Consider the following 22,626-nt stretch of genomic DNA (forward strand, 5'->3'; position numbering starts at 1 on the left):
TCCAGTATCTGCAGTTCTTGCTATCTCCTTAATATAGCTCAATACTGTGTTTTAACAATAAAGTCCTCCATCTGCTTTTTTTTAAAGAAAATGCTGGTTAATATCTCATTACAACAGACAAAAAAAGACTTTCATGCAAATACAATAAACTTATTGGAACTCGTCACAGAATACAACGTCACTGTGTTTCTTAGGTTTCCTGAATTTTATAATTTCCTCAATCTCTAATGAATGTTTCCTTTCTTGCTTGCCTTATCGCATGCTCTCTGTTCCTCCCTCCATCCCGGGGTGATAAGTTATTATACAGTGTTCCATTACTTCGATTAAATTAATTTTGTTTCCTGTCTAGGGCCTCATTTTGCAGAGTACTTGCACTGGCATGTGACAGAGGATTGCGTTGTTGAGTTGATATGCAAGGTAGGAATGTCACCAAGCTTGGATATTATAAACCAATACAAACAGTGTGGGGTGGACACAAATTTAATGTTAAGTAGTTGTCATTAATAAATCCTCAGAGTGCTATCATTAGAGAGCTATTCGGCATCTCTACATTTCACAGACCCTGACATTTTGCCATCTTGCTTTCCTATGGTTTAGAAAGATGAGCAATGAATATATGCATAAAATACTCTCCACATAAAACTGTTAATATTATTCACAGTAAAATGCAAATATTACAAGAAATAGGAACAGGAATAGTTCATCACCCAATCTTATTGAATGGCAAATCATTCAAGATGATCATAGCTGATCTGACTGTGAGTTTAGCTCAACTTTATTCCATATTCCTGTAAACCTTGACTCCATTGTAGATCAAAATTCTGTCTAACTGAGCCTTGAATATATCCAATGTCCCACTCTTCATTCCTCTCTTGTTGAAAATAATTCCAAAAACTGATGATCCTCTGAATGGAGACATTCCTCCTCATCTCCCTATTACTTTGGAAAACCCTTAGCTTTAAACTGTGCCCCCAGTTTGAGATTTCTCTCCAAGAGGAAAGTCCTCTCAACCCTGTCAAGCTGGCTTAGAACCTGAACTGTTTCAATCATGTCTCATTCTTCTAAACTCCAGTAAGAATAGTCCCAACCTGCTCAAGTAATCCTCATAAGTCAACCCCATTCATGCCAGGAATTAATCTTACGAACCTTTTCAGAACTGCTTCTAAAGCAAGTATATCCTTTAAGTAACGAGATCCAAACTGTACATTGCATTCCAGATGTGATCCCACCAATACCCTGTACAATTGTAGTAATTTATCCTGACTTTTATACTGCATCTCCCTTGCATTAAAGACCAACATTTCACTTGCACTAACATCCCTGCTGCCTTGGCATCCTAGTTTAGTGAGAGAAGAAAGGGCAGAAATAGCAGGGTCTCTGGCTGCAATCATCTAATCATCATTCAATGTGAGGATGGTGTTCGAATATTGGAGGAGGCCGAGATGAATTATCTACTCGGCACTTCTGGCTGAAGATTGCTGCGAATGCTTCAGCCTTATCTTTTGCACTGAGGTGCTGGGCCACGTTCACAAAAAGGGATGGGAGATAAACCTTATAACTAAAAGCATATCAGCCTAATACAAGCAGTGGAGAAATTTCCAGAGACTGATCCAAGACAACATAAGTTGCCACGTGGAATAACAGACATTAATAAAATGGTGGTCAGCATAGATTTATTAAAAGCATAAAGTGTCTAAAGACCTTGATTGTGTTCTTCGCTGAAAATGTATAGAAGTTTGATGAAGTTAATGTAGATGAAATTGAATAGCTAGACTTTAAAAATGCAGTTGATAAAACGTTACATATAGACTTGTTAGTAAAATTGAAACCGATATGGAATTAAAGGGATAATGGCAGCACAGCTATACAGTTCGCTGGGAATAGAAGATAGAGACTAGTTGTGTTCAGTTGCTGGTCAGACTGAAGGAAAATGTGTAGTGGTGCCCCAGGCTTGGGTAGAGGCAGCAAAGTTTGAAGATTGCAGGTGGCACAAAACTTGCAAGTAATGTAAACTAAGAAAGGTAGGATTAGACTTGGGGAAGACATAGGCAGGCTGATAAAACAGGTAGACACTTGACATTAAATTAAATGCGGAGAATACTGAAGTGACTTATTTTTAAAAGAAAATTGAATAAATGTGGAAAAAAAAATCAAAACAAATACTGTGGATGCAAGAAATCTGAAATAAAGACACTATGCTGGAGAAATTCAGCAGATCTGGCAGCATTTATGGACAGAATGAATTAAAAACAAATGGAACTGTATTGTTAATTCTGTTTCTGTCTCCACAGATGCTGCCAGACCTGCTGAGTTTCTCCAGCACTTTATTTGTGTTTTAGGAAAAATTAAAAACTTGCGTATATATTGAAATTTCACGGCAACAGGACCATTCCAAAGTGCTGTGCAGCCAATGAAGTACTATTTGAGATATGGTCACAGTTGTAATGTAGGAAGTATGGCAGCCGATTTGCATTCAGCCAACTCCCACAAACTGCGATAGGGTAATGAGAGACAGTATAAGTATGATAGTTTTGAAATGGCATGGGCATCTTTGAAGGTGGCAGAACAAGTTGTAAAAGCTGTTTAAAGAGAGTGTTTGGGATTTTTTGGTCCTACAATCAGAGACATAGATTACAGAAATAGGTGACAAGGAGAAGTTAAGAGCCAAGAGGCCCCCTTCCCCCTCTGTCATCCTTTTGCTTATGTGGCTCTCTCCCAGATTCTGATTTCAGACCCCCACTCCCTGGGTCCTCACAATCTCTCCCTCCCACTAGTTTTGATCTCTTACACTGCCCCCCTGCCACATTGCCCCCAACCACCAAAATCTGCACAGGCGCAATTTATAGTGGCACAAACCATGCATGCATCAGTGTCAGCAAACACAGCCCTGATATATACCATGTCTTACATTACCATTATTGTTGGCGATCTGTAAACTATTTCTCCTAGGGTTTGCTGCAATATGTTGTTTCTCAGCTCCACCTAAGCACATTCTCGATCCCTGTTCTTTCAATCAGAGATCCTGTCTTCCTTAAACCACTAATTCCGTCACTTATAACCAGCACTAACTAACTTTATGACTATTCTTCTCAAATGTCGAATATTCTTTAATATTCAATTCCCAGTCTTGGACACCCTGCAACCATATCTCCATAAGGCAATTAAATCATATCCTTTCACTTCTTCAAGCATTGTTAATTCACCTATTTTGTTATAAATGCTGCATGCATTCAGATAGTATTTTTATTCAACATTTCGAACACTATTCTGTGATTTGTCACTGGTTGATTCCAGGATTTGTTTCTGGTGCTTTCCATTTTTATTTACAGCTTCTCTATGTCTCATAAGCACAGCTAGCTCAGTTGGTGAAGCTTGGGACTCTTCATCCCAGGGTAATGGGTATGTGCCCCGTGTTAGGTGCTGCTATTAGGCGCAGCACAGAGGCTCAGTGGTTATCATTGCTGCCTCACAGCACCAGGGACTGGGGTTCGATTCCACTGTCTGTGTGGAATTTGCGCATTCTCCCTGTGTCTGCTTGGGTTTCCTCTATGTGCTCTGGTTTCCTCTCACAGTCCAAAGATGTACAGGTTAGGAGGATTAATCATGCTAAATTGCCCATAGTGTCCAGGGATGTGCAGGCTAGGTGGGTTAGCCATGGGAAATTCAGTGTTACAGGGATAGGGATGGGTCTGTGTGGAATTGATGGGCCAAATGGCCTGATTCCACACTGTGGTGATTCTATGATAACTAGCTTTGTTTTAATTCTATTTGAATTCCCTCTTAAGTTATTTAGCTGACAAGGTAATTTCAGTCCAACAGTAGTAGCAAATCTAATCATAAAGATATTAGATTCCAGTCATGCTCAGGTGTAAACTGTCTTCCATGTACAGGTACTACCTGCTTCAGAACTGGTCGCATTGGTGCAAAAATCTAAACCCCACCTTCCTGCACCATTTTCCCAGCCACTACCCACTCATACATGTGATCATTTATTCCCACCTACTTATCCATTTCACGCATTTAGCCATCTACCCCTATCCCTATGGGTTTATCTTTCATTCAAGGGATGATGACATCACTGGCTATGCTAGCATTTATTGCCGATCCTAGAGGATAGTTAAGAGTCATTGAGTCATACAGCACGGAAACAGAGCTTTCAGACCAACCAGCCCATGCCAAACATAATCGCAAACTAAATTAGTCCCACCTACCTACTCCTGGCCCATATCCCTCCAAACCTTTCCTATTTATGTAATTATCCAAATGTCTTTTAAACATTGTAATTGTGCCCACATCCACCACTTCCTCAGGAAGTTCATTCCAGATGCAAGCCACTCTCTGTTTAAAAAATTTGACCCTCACGTCGTTTTTAAATCTCTCTCCTCACCTTAAAAATGTGCCCCCTAGTCTTGAAATGCCCCATCCTAGGGAAAAGACACCTACTATTAACTCTACCTATACCCCTCATGATTTTATTAATTTCTATAAGGTCATGTCTCAACCTCCTACGCTGCAGCAAAAAAACTCCCAGCCTATCCAGCCTTGTTTTATAACTCAAACCTTCCACACCCAGCAATGTCCTGGTAAATCTCTTCTGAACCCTCTCCAACTTAATAATATTCTTCCTGTCAACCATATTGTTATGGGTCTGGAATCACATGAAGTCCAGACCAGGTAAGGATGGCAGTTTCCTTCCCTAAAGGACATTAGTGAACCAAGTGGGTTTTTCCAGCAATCAACAATGGATTCATGGTCTTCATCAGAATCTTAGTTCCAGAATTTTATTGAATCCAAATTCCACCATCCGTCGTGGTGGGTTTCAAACTGGAGTATCTAGAGCAATACCTGAGTCACTGGATTAACAGTCCAGAAATAATTCCAGTGGCCATCACCTTCCTTCATGTCATGTCCTGTTTTCCCCTGCCTCTCTTGCATTCTGGTAGAATTCTGCCAAAGCCAGGTCTGGAAGACACAACAAAAAATGCGTAGCATCGTCCAGCTAACAGAAGTTATGAACAAAATCCTGCAATCATCTCTGCTGCTTGGAAGATCTTGGTCATTGTTAAAAATTCTAATATTTGTTTATTAAAGTGTTTAATTTCAACTGTATGCTACAGGTAGCAAACATGAAGAAGGACACTGTGTTCGCTTGGTACAAAGATTATGCAGCTGTTACTCCTGATGAACCACCTAACCCCAAGACGGGAGAAAGCAAGCTGTCTATTCCTGAGGTAATGTTCATTGACAAACAATCTGGTACAAGAGGCAATTGGAGCACAAAGAATAGAGAGTGTATAAGTAATTTCACTTGAAATTTTTATTACCCATGAAAAGTATGGTTTACTAATAATTTATTTTGTTCAAAACAATTACTAGCATATATGTTGAGGAAAAAAGTTAATAGCAAATGTAGAGATTAGACCTTTTAAAGTATATCTTTTCATATTTTAAAAAACACGCCCATAATTACTGAAAATTTCCCACAGCCAAAAAACCTTAAAATAGAGCATTTGCTCACCAAAGAGAGGCTTTGCAGATGTGTTCTTCCCTCTACATTCATGGTTTGAATGAAAATAAGAGTAATTGACAGTAATCTGTGTGACAAACTTGCATTTTAGTGAGACTATCAGCACAATTTCACTGCAGGCTTCAGGACACTAACATCCAATTCAAACGGGAGTCCTGACCACCCATCTGCTGCTGCATGACTCGTTAGAGGTCTTCCAGGAGATGGTCTCTCAATTGTAGCAATGTCTCTCAAGCCAAGCATCAATTGTTCAAAAAGAAACAGCTTCCAAGTGTTGCCACTCCTGGACCAAGAGTTCCCAGAATAATGTTTCGGGAATAATTTCTCAATTTTGAAACTCTCTCTAGAGAACATCATGTATCCTCTGTAGAGAGAGATGTCCAGCCTCTCCTATGGAGTGGAGATTGGACTCCTGTTTGTTTATTAGGTAGTGCAGTCGTTAGTGCTACAATTTCCAGTGGCATTTGTGTAAAATTGTCTGGAGTTTCTAATAAACTAATATTTTTATCTTTAGTTCTCTAAAAAGGAAATGGGCGAGTACAAGATGACACTGAAAGATGACAAAGGGCAGGATGTTACGGTACTGGATGTGGCTGGCAAAGGTTTGTTTGACTTCTTCAAGTCGATTCTTAGATTATGGGCTCCTGGTCCAGTGGATTGTCCACCGTTGTCTGAATTATTAGTGTATTTTAATTTTGTGTTGTAAATTTCATCTACATTGTGTGAGTCAGTTCCCTCCCTATGCGTGGGAAAGCGTAATGGAGCAGGAGATAGAAAGAAGCAGGGAGTAATTGAATCTCCTCCCAATTCCCCAGTCAGTTAATGTCCACTTTAATTATACATAACTCACCAAAAAATCTGCTCCATTTGTTCACATATTTTCAGACAGCAAGTAAAAGAAACCTATGTCATTCTATTCCCTTTACTTAAGAATTTATGGTATGAAATAGGCACGACAATAAGCTGGTGATGTATGGAATAATGTAACAGTAATGTCAAAAGTCATGTGTAAAGACACAATAGTCTGCACTAGTGATTGATGGATTTACAGAGAACAGTATTATGTACAGTCATGGATATCAAAGGGTTTGCTAAAGCCTCCCACACTCAGACAGCAGTCACTCTTGTGTTCTAGGAAGCTAATGCACACACACACTACTAGAAGAGACAACAAAAGCCTTCTCTCTCAGGTGCAGAATAGAACACTGAGCAACAAGCCACATAATAGCACAAACCAAATTTCAACCATATTAGTCAGTGGCAGTTTGCTTATGATTCTGCAATATGCCATGCCAGCAGGCCAGATTCATTGGCAGTGGTACATCCCTAGAAAATTAACCCTTTGCTTTTCAGTCTTTGTGCTGTGATGATGCGAAATGTCAAAGTATTGATAACTGTGAGGAGGGTAGTTTTAAACTTCAAGAGAACACAGACAAGCAGTAGATGAAATTTAATACAGAGAAATATGACATCATTCATTTTGGTCAGTGGAATATGGAAAGATGAAGTGGAGTGTATTTCTAAGCAGTATTCGGCAGCAGAAGAATCTGAAGGTAATACATAGACAACTCCATTCAAGGAGGTAGGACAAGGTGAGAGATGGTACACAAAACATACTGTATCCTAGCTTTATTAATCAGGGCATAATAAACCTAACAGAAACAGTGGTTCAGCTTCAACTGAAGTATAATGTCCACTTTTGGGCACTACACTTTAACAATGGTGTGAAAGCATTAGGATCCAAAAAAAATCACAAGAATGTTTCCAGGCTGAGCATCTTCAATTATCGATATTTTCTGATCAACCTGTTCAGAAATGTTATATTCTTCTGGAGTAGGTGAGCCTTGCCCAGGTCTCCTATCTCAGAGATAAGGACACTACCACCATGTCACAAGAACCCCTCAGCTTCAATTATATAGGTAGGACAGGTTGGGCTGTTCTGCTAGGAGACAGGATGAGATGATTGAGTGGGGATTTGATAGAGAGACACAAAAGCACAAAGAGTCTGGACAGGCTACATGAGGAGAAATTATAAGGTAGGAGGATCAAGAACCAAAGGGCATTAATTTAAGCGATTGTCAGAGAAGCAGTAATGGAAAACCTTTATTGCTCAATGCAATGATGGCTAAAATCTGGAATGCACTGCTTGAAAGTGTGTTGGGAACAGATTGTGTTGTGGAGTTCAAAAGTGAATTGGATTATTATCTGAAGTGGAAATATTTTTAGAGATATAGGAGATAGATGAAAGAGTAGCACTAGGTAAATTAACCTTGAGGAGAGCCAACACAGACAGTGCAATCCCAATGGTCTCTTTTTGCGCCGTTGTGATGTATAATTTCAAATGCTGTATGCCCCTTTCAAATTATGCCAGGATATTAGCTTTGAAGTTTATGGTTAAGTAAATATTTATGAATAAACAGTTAACACGTTAATTAAACAAGTTATTGCTTCAGTAAACAAGAAATTAAGTTCATATAATCACATTGAATAGTCACATGATGTATAATGAACTAAAAGGCATGTCTTTTCTATTTTAGTGTACGAAGAAATTGTCCAGGAAATTAGCAAAATCAGTGGTAAGTGACAGATTTCTAACTCTGACCTGTTGCGCTCTATTATGATTTACAGTTCTTGTCCAGTTGTACAGCAGTTATGTGCCAGTGAAAGTACATACATGGCTTGCTTTTTATTGCCACCAGAGGTAGCTGTTGAGTTTTGTGCATCATTTATGTCAAAGTATTTACAAAAGCAAATGGTAATAACAAGCAGAAGAAATTTATCCCAGGTTCCCGAATATTTGAAAATGAGCTATACAACTGGCAAACTATATTTTATGCATTTTTGCTCTGCATTGTACTTCACATGAGTTAAAAGAAATACTTCTTTCACCCAACATATGTGTATGCTTGTGCTTGCACTATTTTTAAGCTGTGTTAACTTTCAGGGCTTTCTGCTTCCGAACTGAAGATAAAATGCACCCCAGAAGGCATCAGACTTCAATCCTTTTTGAAGTACTACATGGAGGATGTGAAAGTTTTCTGGTATCACAAGTATGTGAAACTGAAGTTAAGTTGAAATAAGTAGCTAAATGGCATATTTAGGAACTGAATATTCTGAATGTGCATGTTTATGCTTACGCTTCAATCTACTGAGCTATCTGGTCAGACGAGTAAGGGGAGTCATTTGAAAATCCAAAACAAATTTTCTGATAAAGGAATAATGGTCACCATTTCTCTTCTTAGGATTTTATTAAATGTCATCCACTGTAAAACACCAACTTGTCAATAAGGTTCTGGATGATTCTAAAATTCAGTATTCAAATAGTTAACAGTAATTTGAGTTTTAACTAACCATGTCATACTTTTAAGGGCTTTATAGAAATTCCTCTTGTCATGTTGTTCAACATAGAGTTAAAGCTGTATGACTGTTTTAGCCCATTAGCCCAACATGTGTTTCGCATCCTCTGTGGTATCTATTACTCTCCTGGAGTAATTTCTTGGATATTTCTTTGTTTCCAGCCACACTGGAAGTGTCATTTTTTTTGTTCTTCTGCAGCAGTTCCTTAATTTGATCATAGTTTTTATCAAATCAATCTCAGTGGTTTCTTCTCTCGGCTCGCAGGACACCATGGGAAGTTTGACTGTATCACTCCAGCATCACTCAGAGTTTTCTTCAAAGGCCAAAGGTTCCTCACATCTGAGCGTGAATTATTCACAGTACTCTAATGCCCCTTGGGGTCTAGCTCATTTTGGTGAGATAGTAAATTTAACTCTGGAGTGTAACATCCTGTGATCTGTAGGACACGCCAATCCCCTCATAGCCCACATGATTATATCACCTTTTATGTTGCTGTGCCACTGATGAAAAAGTCAGTCTGATGCTAGTCTTTAAATCTTGGATACACCCATTTGCTTTTGTACATTGTCTTCTCTCTAAGGGTGCTGTTGATGATTTAACAGTTTCCAGCAAATGCAAAGACCCAGGATAATCATGGCATTGCCATTGTATTTCTCCACATCACCTTCCCTAGAATATCATCCCAAACCTGATGGTCATCTCCTCCCCTTTTACAATGAACTTGTCCTCTATTTGCTGCCCAGGGCCTCATAGAATTGGCCCACAGGAAATATCATTATTGGAGTGTATGTGAACAATGGTGGGCAACAGGAATGTGACAGAGGTAGGTATAGAGTCATGAGACAATCGTTAACTCCTCTATGAAGACCTTCAAAGCTTTTTCTGAAGTTAGATTTAATAGCAAAACTAAAACCTGTCTCTCACGTCAAGAAGACAAGTAGAGTTCCTTTTTTTCTTTTGTTTTGTTTCACCCACAATGTAGAGTGTGGGTAAATACTCAACAAATGTATTTAGGGATATAATCCAATGTGTGTAGAAGAATCAGTAAGGCGAGCACACAAGAAACACTTACACTTGGAGGTGGACTGTACTCAGTCAATCCCATACTTGCCGAATCTGGCATACACATTCCCTGTGGCTCAATGAGTCGAGATGACCAAAGATGTGGTCAACTAGAATCAAAGATCTGCAGCACCTTCTGACTCTTGGCCAATGAACTTTACAGTTGCCTATACTGTAAAGCCTTCAGTACTAGCAAAGGGCAAGTATTTTCTCTGCTACATCCATCAAGGCAGTTTGTTTTTTGTGCACATGGAAGAGACTGGTTGGAGATGGGCATTCACCCTCGCATGGGCATAAGCCTACATGCTCCTTCACCTGGTTTCCTCTCTGAACTAGCACAGTTACCAAGGTGTGGCTGTTGCCCATGTACAGCAGCCGTGTGTAGCCATGTATGAGAGCTGGGTGAGTGTCGAGGACCAGGTACAGGTAGTCAGCTAGCTACAGTCCCTTCCCTGCAGAAGGGACTGTCTTTGACACGCATCCCACCCCTTAGACTACCAATGAACCAAACCTCCAAGTGCAAGTGTTTCTTGTGTGCTCACCTTACTGATTCTTCTACACATGTCGGATTATATCCCTAAATACATTTGTTGAGTATTTACCCACACTGTACATTGTGGGTGAAACAAACAAAAAAAAGGAAAAAGGAACTCTACTTGTCTTCTTGACGTGAGAGACAGGTTTTAATTTTGCTATCAAATCTAACTTTCAAATCTTTGCACAATTTATTTTTATATTTAACCAATCAGTCCCGTTTTCCAAAAGAAACTTTGAGCATGAAACTAGGGCTCTAACATTTTTTTTTAAGAAAAAAATGACATTCAAATAAAACATCTTCTGTTCATACAAGATTCAGAATTACTTGGATTGAATTTCACTTATTAAAGAGACAGTGGGGTGTGGTAGTGAAATGGAGTAGAAGTGAGTGGTTACTTTTCAGACAGGAGGGACATGTAGAGTGGTACTCCCCATTGGTTGACATTAGAACCACTGCACATTTTAACACTTGCTAGTGACCTGCAGATGACACAAAATTCTGAAAAGTAATAAACAGTGAGGAACACAATAATAGACTTCAGGAGGACATGAACAGATTGGTGAAATATGGAGACACATGGCCGATGCAACTTAACACAGAAGTGTGAAGTGATGCATTTTTGTGGAAAGAACAATGCAGGAATATAAATTACTGGTGCCATTTCAAACGGGATGCAAGGAGTACAGTCACAGACTTCTGAAGGTGGCAGGTCAAGTTAACAAGGCTGTTTCACAAAACAAAAGTATCATTAAGACTTGGTTTTATGTCAGGCAGAATAAAAATCATTTTACAAATCAATGACTAGGACAAGCTGTATATTGTGTCCAACCTTGAAAAGGATGTAAAGGAAATGTACCAGAAAACAACCAGGGATAGGGACCTCACTCTCATGGACAGACATGAAAAGTCTTAACTCTGCTGGCATTGTAGCAAAAATGTGCATTTACAAACAGCTTTTCGGAATGTTCCAGCCACAGTCTTTTTGAGGTTAGGGCTGGCATCAATTACCCATAAAGCCAACCTGATTTTTGTTGCCGTTCACTCTCCAGCTCTCGCAGTGGGTACTTAGCAGGAATACAAGAATTCAGAGCAAATTTCCCAACCCCTGATATTACTTCTGCAGAAAGGATGGCTATCTGGGATAGAGATTTCTAGAGAAGATCCTGCAACTCCTCTGCATTCACTTGTTTCAGTTATGGCAGAGTTTTCTACGGATTATCAAAGGTGTGGAGCTCCACAGTAATTCATAAATCAATGAAGGCAATCAATAGCTGTAAACTCAATTTTTAAAAAGTTAGGACATTGTTCAAGCAGGGTAGTAAGTCCTATGTTATTGACCATTTCTAGTTTGTGCTGCAACAATTGCCACATCTTTAATGTCTAATTCTGTCGCGAAATACTACCTGAATCCTTAGTTGAGTGAGTGATGTCAATTTTCTGTTTGCAAATTGTGTGAATGTCTTAGAAATATTGCTTTCTGTTTGGATTTAGAGATTCAAAGATTGCATCATCTGAAAAGATGAGAATTGGAGGAAGCAGAGACCAGGTTTGGTTGCAGATCTGTGAGCCAAATGACCGAGACAAAGGCAAATACACGATGGAGATATTTGATGGCAAAACTTCATATAAACGGCATCTTGACCTTTCTGGAGAGGGTAAGCTGCTCATTCAAAATGTAATGCTAAAGTAAGACAACTGTTAAACATTAATTTCAAGTTCATAGATAACTCAGTGAGAAGTCATTTCTGTATTTGTAATGTGATTGAAATACCAATTAACTACAGTTCACTATTATATATTGTTCATTTTACTGAGAAGTTAACTGCCTTGGTAAAAATTTTAAGTAATTATCATTAAAATTGTTTCCATTCCACTTTCAAAGCCATAGTTTAATTGAGGCTGCTTATATCCTATCTATGATTGGTAATGCCCTTTGGGGAAGGAAATCTGCCATCTTTATATAGTCAGGCCTACAAGACTCTAGACGCATAGTGATATTATTGTCTCTTAGCTATTTTCTGATATGGTTCGAGTAAGCCATTCAGATTGAGGGCAACTAGAAATCAGCAACAAAATACTGGCAAAGCCCATGGGCCATGAAAGAACAAAGGAAAAAATAAAACACTGTCATTAGGGAAATGCATGGGCCTGAAATGCTTGATTTGAACTTTGTTCTGAATTTGCCCCGGTTCAGAGCAGTTGGGAATTGAATTTGCTTCTTATCACTTGGTGAGATTGAACAGCATGTCCTCAGCAAACATGCAGAAGCTATTGCTGTATTTTCAAATGATTTGCCAAAGGGTGCCATGAAGATGAGAAACAGGATAGTTCCAAGATAAATCTTTGGACAAAGCCAAAGGCAACTGTAGGATGAAGATAGGAAATATTCCATGTCTGGATAAATAAAAATGGAACCAACAAATACAGTACCTCCTGGTTGGGTGATAATAGATATGTATTGGAAGCTACTGAATGGTAGAGAAGAATGAAAGTAATAGGTTACCATTGCCTAGTCACACAGGCTGTCAGCTGCGACTTTGACAAGACGGACTTTTGGGTGCTGTTGCCAGGGTAGATTGAAGGGTGGATTCAGACATGGAGTTCCTGGAAAGATGAGGACAGACTTAAGTGATGACTACATGTTGTGGTTGTTGAGGTTGGTTGGCTCGCGGAGCTGGTTTTTTGTTTCGCAGACGTTTCATTACCATGCTTAGTAACATCCTCAGTGCAGCCTCCGATGAAGCGTCAGTGTGTTTTCCCGCCAGGTTTTTAAACTCTGGGGTCTGTTGAGTTGGATTGCCTCACTTCCGGTTTTCCTTCATAGTGGAATGTATGTGGGGTGGAGTTCAATGTGTTTATTAATAGCATGCTTCGTGGAGTGCCATGCTTCCAGGAATTCTCGTGCTTGTCTCTGCCTAGCCTGTCCCAAGATCTTGGTGTTGTCCCAGTCGAAGTTGTGGTTCTCCTTGTCCATGTGGATTGAGATGAGTGAGTTTTGGTCGTGTCTTTTTGTAGCCGGTTGGTGTTCATGTACTCTTGCTGTTAGTTTCCTTCCTGTTTGTCCGATGTAGTGTTTCTCACAGTCTCTGCAGGGGATTTTGAAGATGACATTGGCCCTGTCCATGGCGGGGAGTGGGTCTTTAGTTTGGGTGAGCAGTTGTTGTAGGGTTGACGTGGGCTTGTGTGCCACTCTGATGCCCAGCGGTCATAGGAGTCTTGTGGTGAGTTCCGACGTGTTCCTGATGTAGGGTAGTGTGATGAGTGTGGCATCACCAGCTCGGCGAGCCAACCAACCTCAACAACCTCAACACCCACAACCCAAGCTACAAATCTACTCCAAAACCTTAGTGATGACTATGCTTTGGGGCTTGAGAGGAAAGAGTAAGGGGAGATGGTGTGATAATTTGCAAGGATGGATGCGTCAAAGAGAAGGGGGCAGTACTTGAGGAGAGGGAAACATAAGAGAATTTGTAGTTGTGTGAGAAATGACATGAAACAAAGCTCTTTCAGAAACAGGATCAATTTGGTTAAAATTCACAGTAACTTGGGTCATATCAAACAATCCAGCATAATTTTCTTAAGTAATTTAATTGTTTGTCAAGTTAAGAATTGTATCTAAACACATACCTGTATAAGCTTTGATTCAAGTTTGGAGAGGCACTATTGTACATTAATTTGAAAACTCTGATTTAATTTGCAGTTTATGCTGAGGCATACACAGAATTCCAGAGGCTGAAGTAAGTCTTCACATAGTGAATATAAATTTCAGTTTCAGAATGTGCAATTTCAGAATTAGTGCATGCAACACATTTTTTCCATGCAGTTTTAAGAGCATTAACTTTTGTCTCTGTCAGCTGAAAGTACAATGGCATAAATGTTACAAAAATCTTTTGGTTTTAAAGTTGCAGCCTTATTAAATGAACTGTTTCAATTCTCATTTTCAGAGCTGCAGCTTTTGCAGAGAAGAGTAAGTACAGAAGCTGATATTCCTATTTTTTTGAAAAAATTCAAATTGGTGCCAAGCTTTTTATTAAAATAATAAATGAAAGATAGTTGTGATTTAATTGATTTGCTCAAGTTAGCATTGATTTTCCCATTACAGATCGTGGCAAAGTAATAGGAGGATTGCCAGATGTAGTAACTATAATGGAAGGCAAGGTAAGACCAAATGCATGATCTGAATCAGATTCCATATCTTCAGCATTATGTATTATTTTCACAGCAACAATATTATTGAAAATGCTTCTTTATACTTCATGCCTCCATAGCCTCACCCCTCCTTCAAAACCCTCCAAGAAATTTACATTCCTTCTGTTCCGGGCTCTTGTACACCCTGATTCCTTACATTTTATGTCAAAGATGTGCTATGTAAATGATAATTGAGGTTAAAAATGCTATTTTGCATTGCAGACATTAGACTTGATTCAAATTACAAACATTTAAACTCTGATGTTTCTGAGTTGCATCCTAAGCCACTCAGCAGATTCCAAATTGTGACTTTCCACTCCGAAACAGTGGAACTAAAGAGACAATAACAGTTTGGACAGGAAATTAGCCGAGATCAGGACCACAATGTAATGATTACCAGTTGTTTTCCAGACAGTAGGCAAGTATATTTTGGTGTTCCCCTTAGATCAGTATTAGGACCACTGCAGTTTTTGATATATACTAATTACCTGGTCATGGCTAAAGAAGGAATAATTTCAAAATTTACTGGTGATATGAAACTTGAAAATCAGTTACAGTGATGAAGAAAGTAAGAGTTCAGCAGGTCAGAGACTGGTGAAATGGGAAGGCCCAAGCCAGATGCACTTTAATGCAAAGTGTCAAATGACGTGCTTTGATAGGTGAAAAGAGGAGAGGTTATATAAGCTCAAAGGCCTTTTAAAAGGAATATAAGAACAGAAAGACCTGAGAGTGAGTATTCCAATCTTTGGGGATGCAATGGCCTAGTGGTATTATCACTGGATTATTAATCCAGAAACTCAGGTAATATTTTGGGGACATGGGTTCAAATCCCACCATGCCAAATGGTGGAATTTGAATTCAATAAAAAAGAATCTGGAATTAAGGGTCTATTGATGACCATGAATCCATTGTTGATTTTTGGAAAAACTCATCTGGTTCAATAACATCCCTTGCAGAAGGAAATCTGTCATCCCTATCTGGTCTGGCCTACATGTGATTCCAGACCCACAGCAATGTGGTTGACTCTGAACTGCCCTTTTGGCAATTAGGGATGGGCATAAAATGCTGGCCTGGCCAGAGACGCCCACATTCTCCCGTAGGTGAAAAAACAAAAAGTAGGATAAGTTGACAAGTTTGTGTAAAATGAAGTGAACAGGATCCTTGGTCTTATAAATAAACAGAGTCTAAAAATAAGGGTGTTTGTGCTAAACCATTTTAAAATACTTGTTAAGCTACAAATAGAGTGTTGCATCCAGCTCCAGGCACCATGTTTAAGAAAGATGTGAAGGCATTAGAGAGGGTGCAGAAAGTATTTACTGGAATGGTTAGCAGAGATGACAGAATTTATGTGAAGAGACTAAAGGGGCTGGGATTGTTTTTAGAGTGGATAGGGTGAAGGACAAAATTACAGAGGTGTTAAAAATCTTTTAGGTTCTTGACAGAGTTTTCTGAGTAGAACAGAAACACAGAAGATAGGAGCAGGAGGAGGCAATTCGGCCCTTAAAGCCTGCTTTGCTATTCATCATGATCATGGCTGATCATCCAACTCAATAGCCTAATCTTGCTTTCTCCCCATAGCCTTTGATCCCATTCACCCCAAGTGCTTTATCTAGTCGCCTCTTGAATACATTCAATGTTTTGGCATCAATTACTTCCTGTTCTAATGAATTCCACAGGCTCACCACTCTTTGGGTGAAGAAATGTCTCCTCATCTCCATCTTAAATGGTCTACACTGAATCCTCAGACTGTGATGCCTGGTTCTGGACATACCCACCATCGAGAACATCTTCCCTGTCCTGTTAGATCTTATAAGTCTGCATGAGATTCCCCCTTATTCGTCTGAACTCCAGCGAAAACAATCCTAACGTGGCCAATCTCTCGTCATACGTCAGTCCTGCCATCCCCAGAATCAGCCTGGTAAACCTTTGCTGAACTCCCTCGAGAGCAAGAGCGTCCTTCCTCAGAAAAGGAGACCAAAACTACACACAATATTCCAGGTCCGGCCTCACCAAGGCCCTGTGTAACTGCACGAACACATCCCTGCTCCTGTACTCGAAACCTCTCGCAATGAAGGCCAACATACCATTTGCCTTCTTTACCCCCTGCTGCACCTGCATGCTTACCTTCAGCAACTGGTGCACAAGGACACCCAGGTCCCACTGCACACTCCCCTCTCCCAATTTACAGCCATTCAGGTAGTAATCTGCCTTCTTGTTTTTGCTTCCATAGTGAATAACCTCACATTTATCCAAATTATACTGCATCTGCTATTGATTTGCCCACTCACCCAACCTGTCCAGATCGTGCTGAAGGATCTCTGCATCCTCGTCATAGTTCACCACCCCCACCCAACCTAGTATCATCTGCAAACTTGGAGATGTTACATTTTGTTCCGTTATCCAAATCATTAATATATATTGTGAATAGCTGGGGTCCCAGCACCGATCCCCATGGCGCCCCACTACTTACTGCCTGCCAATTTGAAAAGGACCTATCTTTGTTTCCTCTCTGCCAACCAGTTTTCTATCCATCTCAATACCCTTCCCCCAATCCCATGTGCTTTAATCTTGCACAATAATCTGTAATGTGGGACTTTGTCAAATGTTTTCTGAAAGTCCAAATAAACTACATCGACTGGCTCCCAATTGACAACTTGACTAGTTACATCTTCATAGAATTCCAACAGATTTGTCAAGCATAATTTCCCCTTCATAATTGCATGCTGACTCTATCACACAGCCTTAAGTAATTGGCAAAAAGATCCAAGTGTGACATCAACATATTTTCTTTTTATGCAGTCAGTTCTAATAATATGGAATGCATGATAGCGGATACAGGCTCAATAATATCTTTCAAAGGGGAATAATTTGCAGGCCCATGTGACAATGGATAGCTCTTTCAAAGAGCTCACATAGGCATGTTGGGCTGAATGGCATTACAAGCGTGGTAGACAATGGGAACCAGTAGATGTGATGTATCTGGATTTCCAAAAGGCATTTGAGAAGAGTCCGCACAAAAGGCTGCTGCATAAGATAAAGGTGTATGGTGTTACAGGCAATGTATTAGCATGGATCAAGGATTGGTTATCTAACAGAAAATAAAGAGTGGGGATAAATGAGTGCTCGTCTGATTGACGAACAGTGACTGGTGGCATGCCTCAGGGATCAGTGCTGGGACCACAATTGTTTATAATTTAGATAGATGATTTGGAGTTGGTGACCGGGTGTGGTGTGTCAAAGTTTGCGGATGGCACTAAGATGAGTTGTAGAGCAAAGTGTGCAGAGGACTCTGAAAGTTTGCAGAGGGATATAGATAGTTTAAGTGAGTAGGCACAAGTCTGGCAGATGGCATTCATTGTTGATAAATGTGAAGTCATCCATTTTGGTAGGAATAACAGTAAAAGGGATTATTACTTCAACGGTAAAAAATTGCAGCATGCTGCTTGTGCATGAATCACAGAAGGTTGGTTTGCAGGTACAACAACCAATTAAGAAGGCAAATGGAACTTTGTCCTTCATTGCTAGAGGGATTGAGTTTAAAAGCAAGGGGGTTATGTTACAGCTGTATAGGGTGCTGGTGAGGCCACACCTGGAGTACTGCATGCAGTTTTGGTCTCCCTACTTGAGAAAGGATGTACTTGGCCCTGGAGGGGATGCAGAGGAGATTCACTAGGTTGATTCCAGAGTTGAGAGGTTTGCCCTATGAGGAGAGACTCAGTAGACTGGGATTATATTCAATAGAATTTAGAAGAATGAGGGGGGATCTTATAGAAACATATAAAATTATGAAGGGAATAGGTAAGATGGAAGCAGGGAGGTTGTTTCCACTGGCAGGTAAAAGTAGAACAAGAGGGCATAGACTCAAAATTAGGGGCAGCAGATTTAGGGCTGAATTGAGGAGGAACTTCTTCACCCAAAGGTTTGTGAATCTGTGGAATTCCCTGTACAGTGAAGTAGTTGAGGCTTCCTCGTTGAAAGTTTTTAAAGCTAAGAGAGATTATTTTTTGAATAGTAAAGGAATTAAGGGTTAGGGTGAGAGAGTGGGTAAGTGGAGCTGAGGCCACAAAAAGATCAGCCATGATCTTATTGAACGGCGAAGCAGGCTCGAAGGGCCAGATGGTCTGCTCCTGCTCCTGGTTCTTGTGTTCTGTGCTCACCCATCAACGATCAGCATATTGTATGCTGCAGCTTTGCCACATCAAACATCAGACTTTGGGCCTTTACATGGCTAGGACATTTTAAACACAGGTCCACCTTAGCAGAATGACAAATTGTAACATCTGATTTACTGAGAGTAATATCAGGGGAGAAACATCTCTCACGTAACCTTGTGTCACAGTAGTTGTCATTATATAAACAGATTCAGAGCCTGTTATGTGTCACCCTTTGCCCAGTAAAGCTACTTAATTCATTTTTAAAGTTAACAAGGGCATTCAAGTGCAGTGCAAGTTACATCAAAGGGGAGAAAGTACAATGGCCCCAGTTTTGACCTTTAGCGTATTTCAAACCGAAGCTGATTGAGGCATTCTTAGTCTGTGGTTGATGGTTTGGAGAGGGAACGAAAGGTTTAGCTTGTTTTATAATGAACTGGTAAACTGCCTCGGCCTTACCAGAGTTGTTAGCTGGGAGAATTGATAAATCCAGCAATATCACTACAACAGCACCTGAAAATGATGGAGAGCAGTAATAAAGAAAATGAACACCAAGATTGTCCAAGAGGAGCAGTTTAGATGATTCTGAAGGTTTTGACATTCCAAAATCATGACTGAAATCGATGGACCATCTTCCAGCAATCCCTTTAACTGAGGCAAACCCTGGCCATTTAGTAGTATTGTCAGCCATATATACTGGGTACCACACTACTGACGACCAACATAATACTAACTAGTACGAAAGGACCCAGATATGCATGCAGTAGTGATACTGTTGTTTGTTTCCAATGGGGGTGTTAGATGCTTAAACTGCAGCAGGTGAACCCTGTGTGGGACCTGGACAGTAAGTTTATTTTTTGACTCACTCCCCTCTCTTGAGTTGGTAGATGCTCAAAATTCAGGGCTTCAGCTTTTCCTGTCAGGTTGCGATCAGAAAGAGTCTATTGAGGTTTTGTATGCATTAACACACTTTGTGTTCCAGACACTGAGCCTCACTTCCACTGTCTTTGGAGATCCAACTCCTGAGGTGACCTGGCTCAAGAATGACAAAGATCTCGAACTGAATGATCATCACAACGCAACTCTGGAGCAGGGAAAATATGCTTCCCTGACCATTAAAGGCGTCACCACGGAGGATTCGGGAAAATATGGCATTAATGTCAGGAACAAATATGGCGGCGAGACAATTGACATCACTGTAAGTGTGTATAAACACGGTGAGGAGATACCAGTGGTGAAAAGAGGAGTTCAACCCCCAGAGCACGCAAAGGCCGCCCATGCAGAACCTTCTAAACCAGAAGCACCTAAGAGTTCAAAGACTGGTAGAAGAAAGTAACGCAAACAATCATTCAAAGTGGTTATTTCCTGTAAACTTAGCTTGAACTGCAGTGAACAATTAAGTTACAAGTGAAGCTTTATGTAGTAAATAGGATTTTGAGTTGAGGGTTGGGGGGGAAATCAGTAACCTGTTCCTCATTGCATCATAAAATATTTATTCATTAGATGATAAGTTTTAAGTGCTAGAGGGGGAAATTAATCTGTTTTGTTGCTCTAAGCAAACATTGATGATACACATCAAGAAAATCCACATCTCCAGCCCATGACCTTCTGTACATTAATATTGCTGAGTTCCTCACCTGGCATTGTGCAGATCTATGGAGGCACAGAATCTCCTCTTCAGTTTAATTTTCCGCTAATGGACACAAGGTGCTGGACGCTTACAGAGGAATGAAGTTCATTGTTATAAGTGCAAGTGTCGCAGCAAATCTGAAAGTTTTGCAGAATGTAACACTTTAAATGAAATTCATTTTACTCTTGCAACTAGATCGAGGTTCTTCCGATTTGAAGGTGCTGTTTCAGGATGAGGAATGCACAGAACCTGTCCGAATTAATTGTTATTTTCAGGGGCTTTAATGTAGCAAATTAATATCATCGTTGGCTAAAGTTCTCTCTTCCTGTAACCATTTCACATGACTAATACCTACCAAGTTGCTGTGCTTTGTTTATCATGCTATGCACCAATAAAGTGGTCTCTTGTGGCAATTTCTTCCCATTTGTATTCCTGTCTGTCACTGATGTCATCACGTAACTCATGCACCTAAAGTCATAGTTTCTAAAACCTCTCTGGATTAGACACAGTATTAACAATTCCACCCTTAATTCACTGTCTGACATATCTGTTTATAATTTTTTTCTTGAATTTGACGTGTGACTTTCAGCAGCAGTGGAATAACAACACATTCCCACAGTGGAAGCAAATTTCTGAAAACATTTCCCAATTCAAGGTGACTGAGTGATGAAGTGGCTTAGCACTCATTCGATTTAACATGGAACTCAGACTGAATTGAGAACAGAGTAAAGATGCACACATCTCCCAGCTATTCACCATTGAAGGCTCTTTATGGACGCAAACTAATGCAGAATGACCAGTGCTCATTAACAATTTACCCTTACAGAATCAAAAAGCCTCATTCATGTTCTCATGAGTAGTGACTGGACCCATTTGCAAAGCTTACAATGAAGGAGCTTAGGCGAACCTACAGCAGAACTTGACATTCAGGCATGGGGCATTATGTGAAAAACAACCACTTTCGTTCCATTAGCACTTATAGTGATCATCCCCAACAAGCGAATCCCTAAGCCAAGGTTGTGAGTGGTGGATAAAGGCTTATATTATGATGACAGGTTGTAGATGATATAACGAAGGCATTAAAAGGATTTCATATGCTTGAGAGCTAATTCCGATGGTGGATATGGTGGGAACAAGCTTAAAATTAGAGCTATGTTTATTTAAGGATGAATTTGGAAAACACATTATTCCAAAAAGGGTAGAGTAAATGTATGAGTCAAAATGTGGATACTGCATCAATACAAGTTAAAGGCTGAAAATGATAGATCTTTTTTGATTAATATCCTTATCTAACAGATGATAAAAAGGAATTGAAAGTGTGATTAGTCATAGTCAAATACAATGACAGAACAGGTTCAAGGGGCTGAAAGGCTTCGTCATTCATGTTCCTGTGCTCTGACCTTCAACCACCATCATTATATACATCCTCAACCACTCCCCACTTTGGAATCACCATTGACTTCTAGACTAACCAAAAGTAGCTAGATCAACGGTGTCTACAAGAGCAGGGCTTTCTTTGGATAATTGGCAATGAGTGATTTCCCTTCTGTCCCCACAAAGTCCTCAGTTATCCACAAACTTTGTAGGGAATGTGATAGACTACTCGTTACATGTGCAGATGCAGACACAACCCTGCCCCAAAAGCCTTGACATCATCCATGACTAGACCATACACCACTAGCTCAATGTGGCTACATTACATACAACCTGTAGGATGCAATTTTGCAATTTGCAAATGTACTTCACTCCCCCAAGGAATCTCTACCACTGGAGAAGTACAAGGAAAACCAGACTGTAGGAACCATTATATCCAAGTAATGCACCTCAGACTGGAACATAGTAACCCAGTGATTAGATGCTTATACTTTGGAGGAAAAGCAATGGGATCCCCCAGTACCAAAAGAGAACTGGTAGAAATAGCTGACATTCCTCAGTGGCTTCCTCCAATCTCCCTTCAAAACCAGAAGATAACTGGAGAAACCCTTTAGATTTTTCGGCCATTTTACCATTTCTTTACTCACATTAGAGGAGAGAGTTCTGGGCCTTGTCAACTCACATGAGTCCTGCTAATAAAGACGTTAGTCACCAACTTCTCGGGTCAGTCAGGGATGAGTAACAAATAGGACCTTGCCAGTATTATCTGTACCCAGAGAATAAATCACACTGGTACAAT

The 22,626-nt window shown here is 40.0% G+C and overlaps 1 protein-coding gene across 1 annotated transcript in view; it reads left to right on the plus strand.

Annotated features, from left to right (window-relative positions):
- Window positions 1–20,866, plus strand: part of LOC109927245 (myomesin-2-like) — a 105,984-nt gene extending 85,118 nt beyond the window's left edge. The window contains exons 28-37 of the mRNA XM_048596754.1: window positions 350–417; window positions 5,118–5,231; window positions 6,042–6,129; window positions 8,065–8,103; window positions 8,472–8,577; window positions 11,976–12,139; window positions 14,185–14,221; window positions 14,429–14,451; window positions 14,587–14,642; window positions 19,806–20,866. Coding sequence (XP_048452711.1) covers window positions 350–417; window positions 5,118–5,231; window positions 6,042–6,129; window positions 8,065–8,103; window positions 8,472–8,577; window positions 11,976–12,139; window positions 14,185–14,221; window positions 14,429–14,451; window positions 14,587–14,642; window positions 19,806–20,159 — 1,049 coding nt within the window. The 3' untranslated portion in view covers window positions 20,160–20,866. The remainder of the gene's footprint in view (window positions 1–349; window positions 418–5,117; window positions 5,232–6,041; window positions 6,130–8,064; window positions 8,104–8,471; window positions 8,578–11,975; window positions 12,140–14,184; window positions 14,222–14,428; window positions 14,452–14,586; window positions 14,643–19,805) is intronic.
- Window positions 20,867–22,626: the final 1,760 nt, after the last annotated feature.

This window comes from Rhincodon typus, chromosome 5 (assembly GCF_021869965.1).
Source record: "Rhincodon typus isolate 14 chromosome 5, sRhiTyp1.1, whole genome shotgun sequence".
Taxonomy (NCBI): Eukaryota; Metazoa; Chordata; class Chondrichthyes; order Orectolobiformes; family Rhincodontidae; genus Rhincodon; species Rhincodon typus.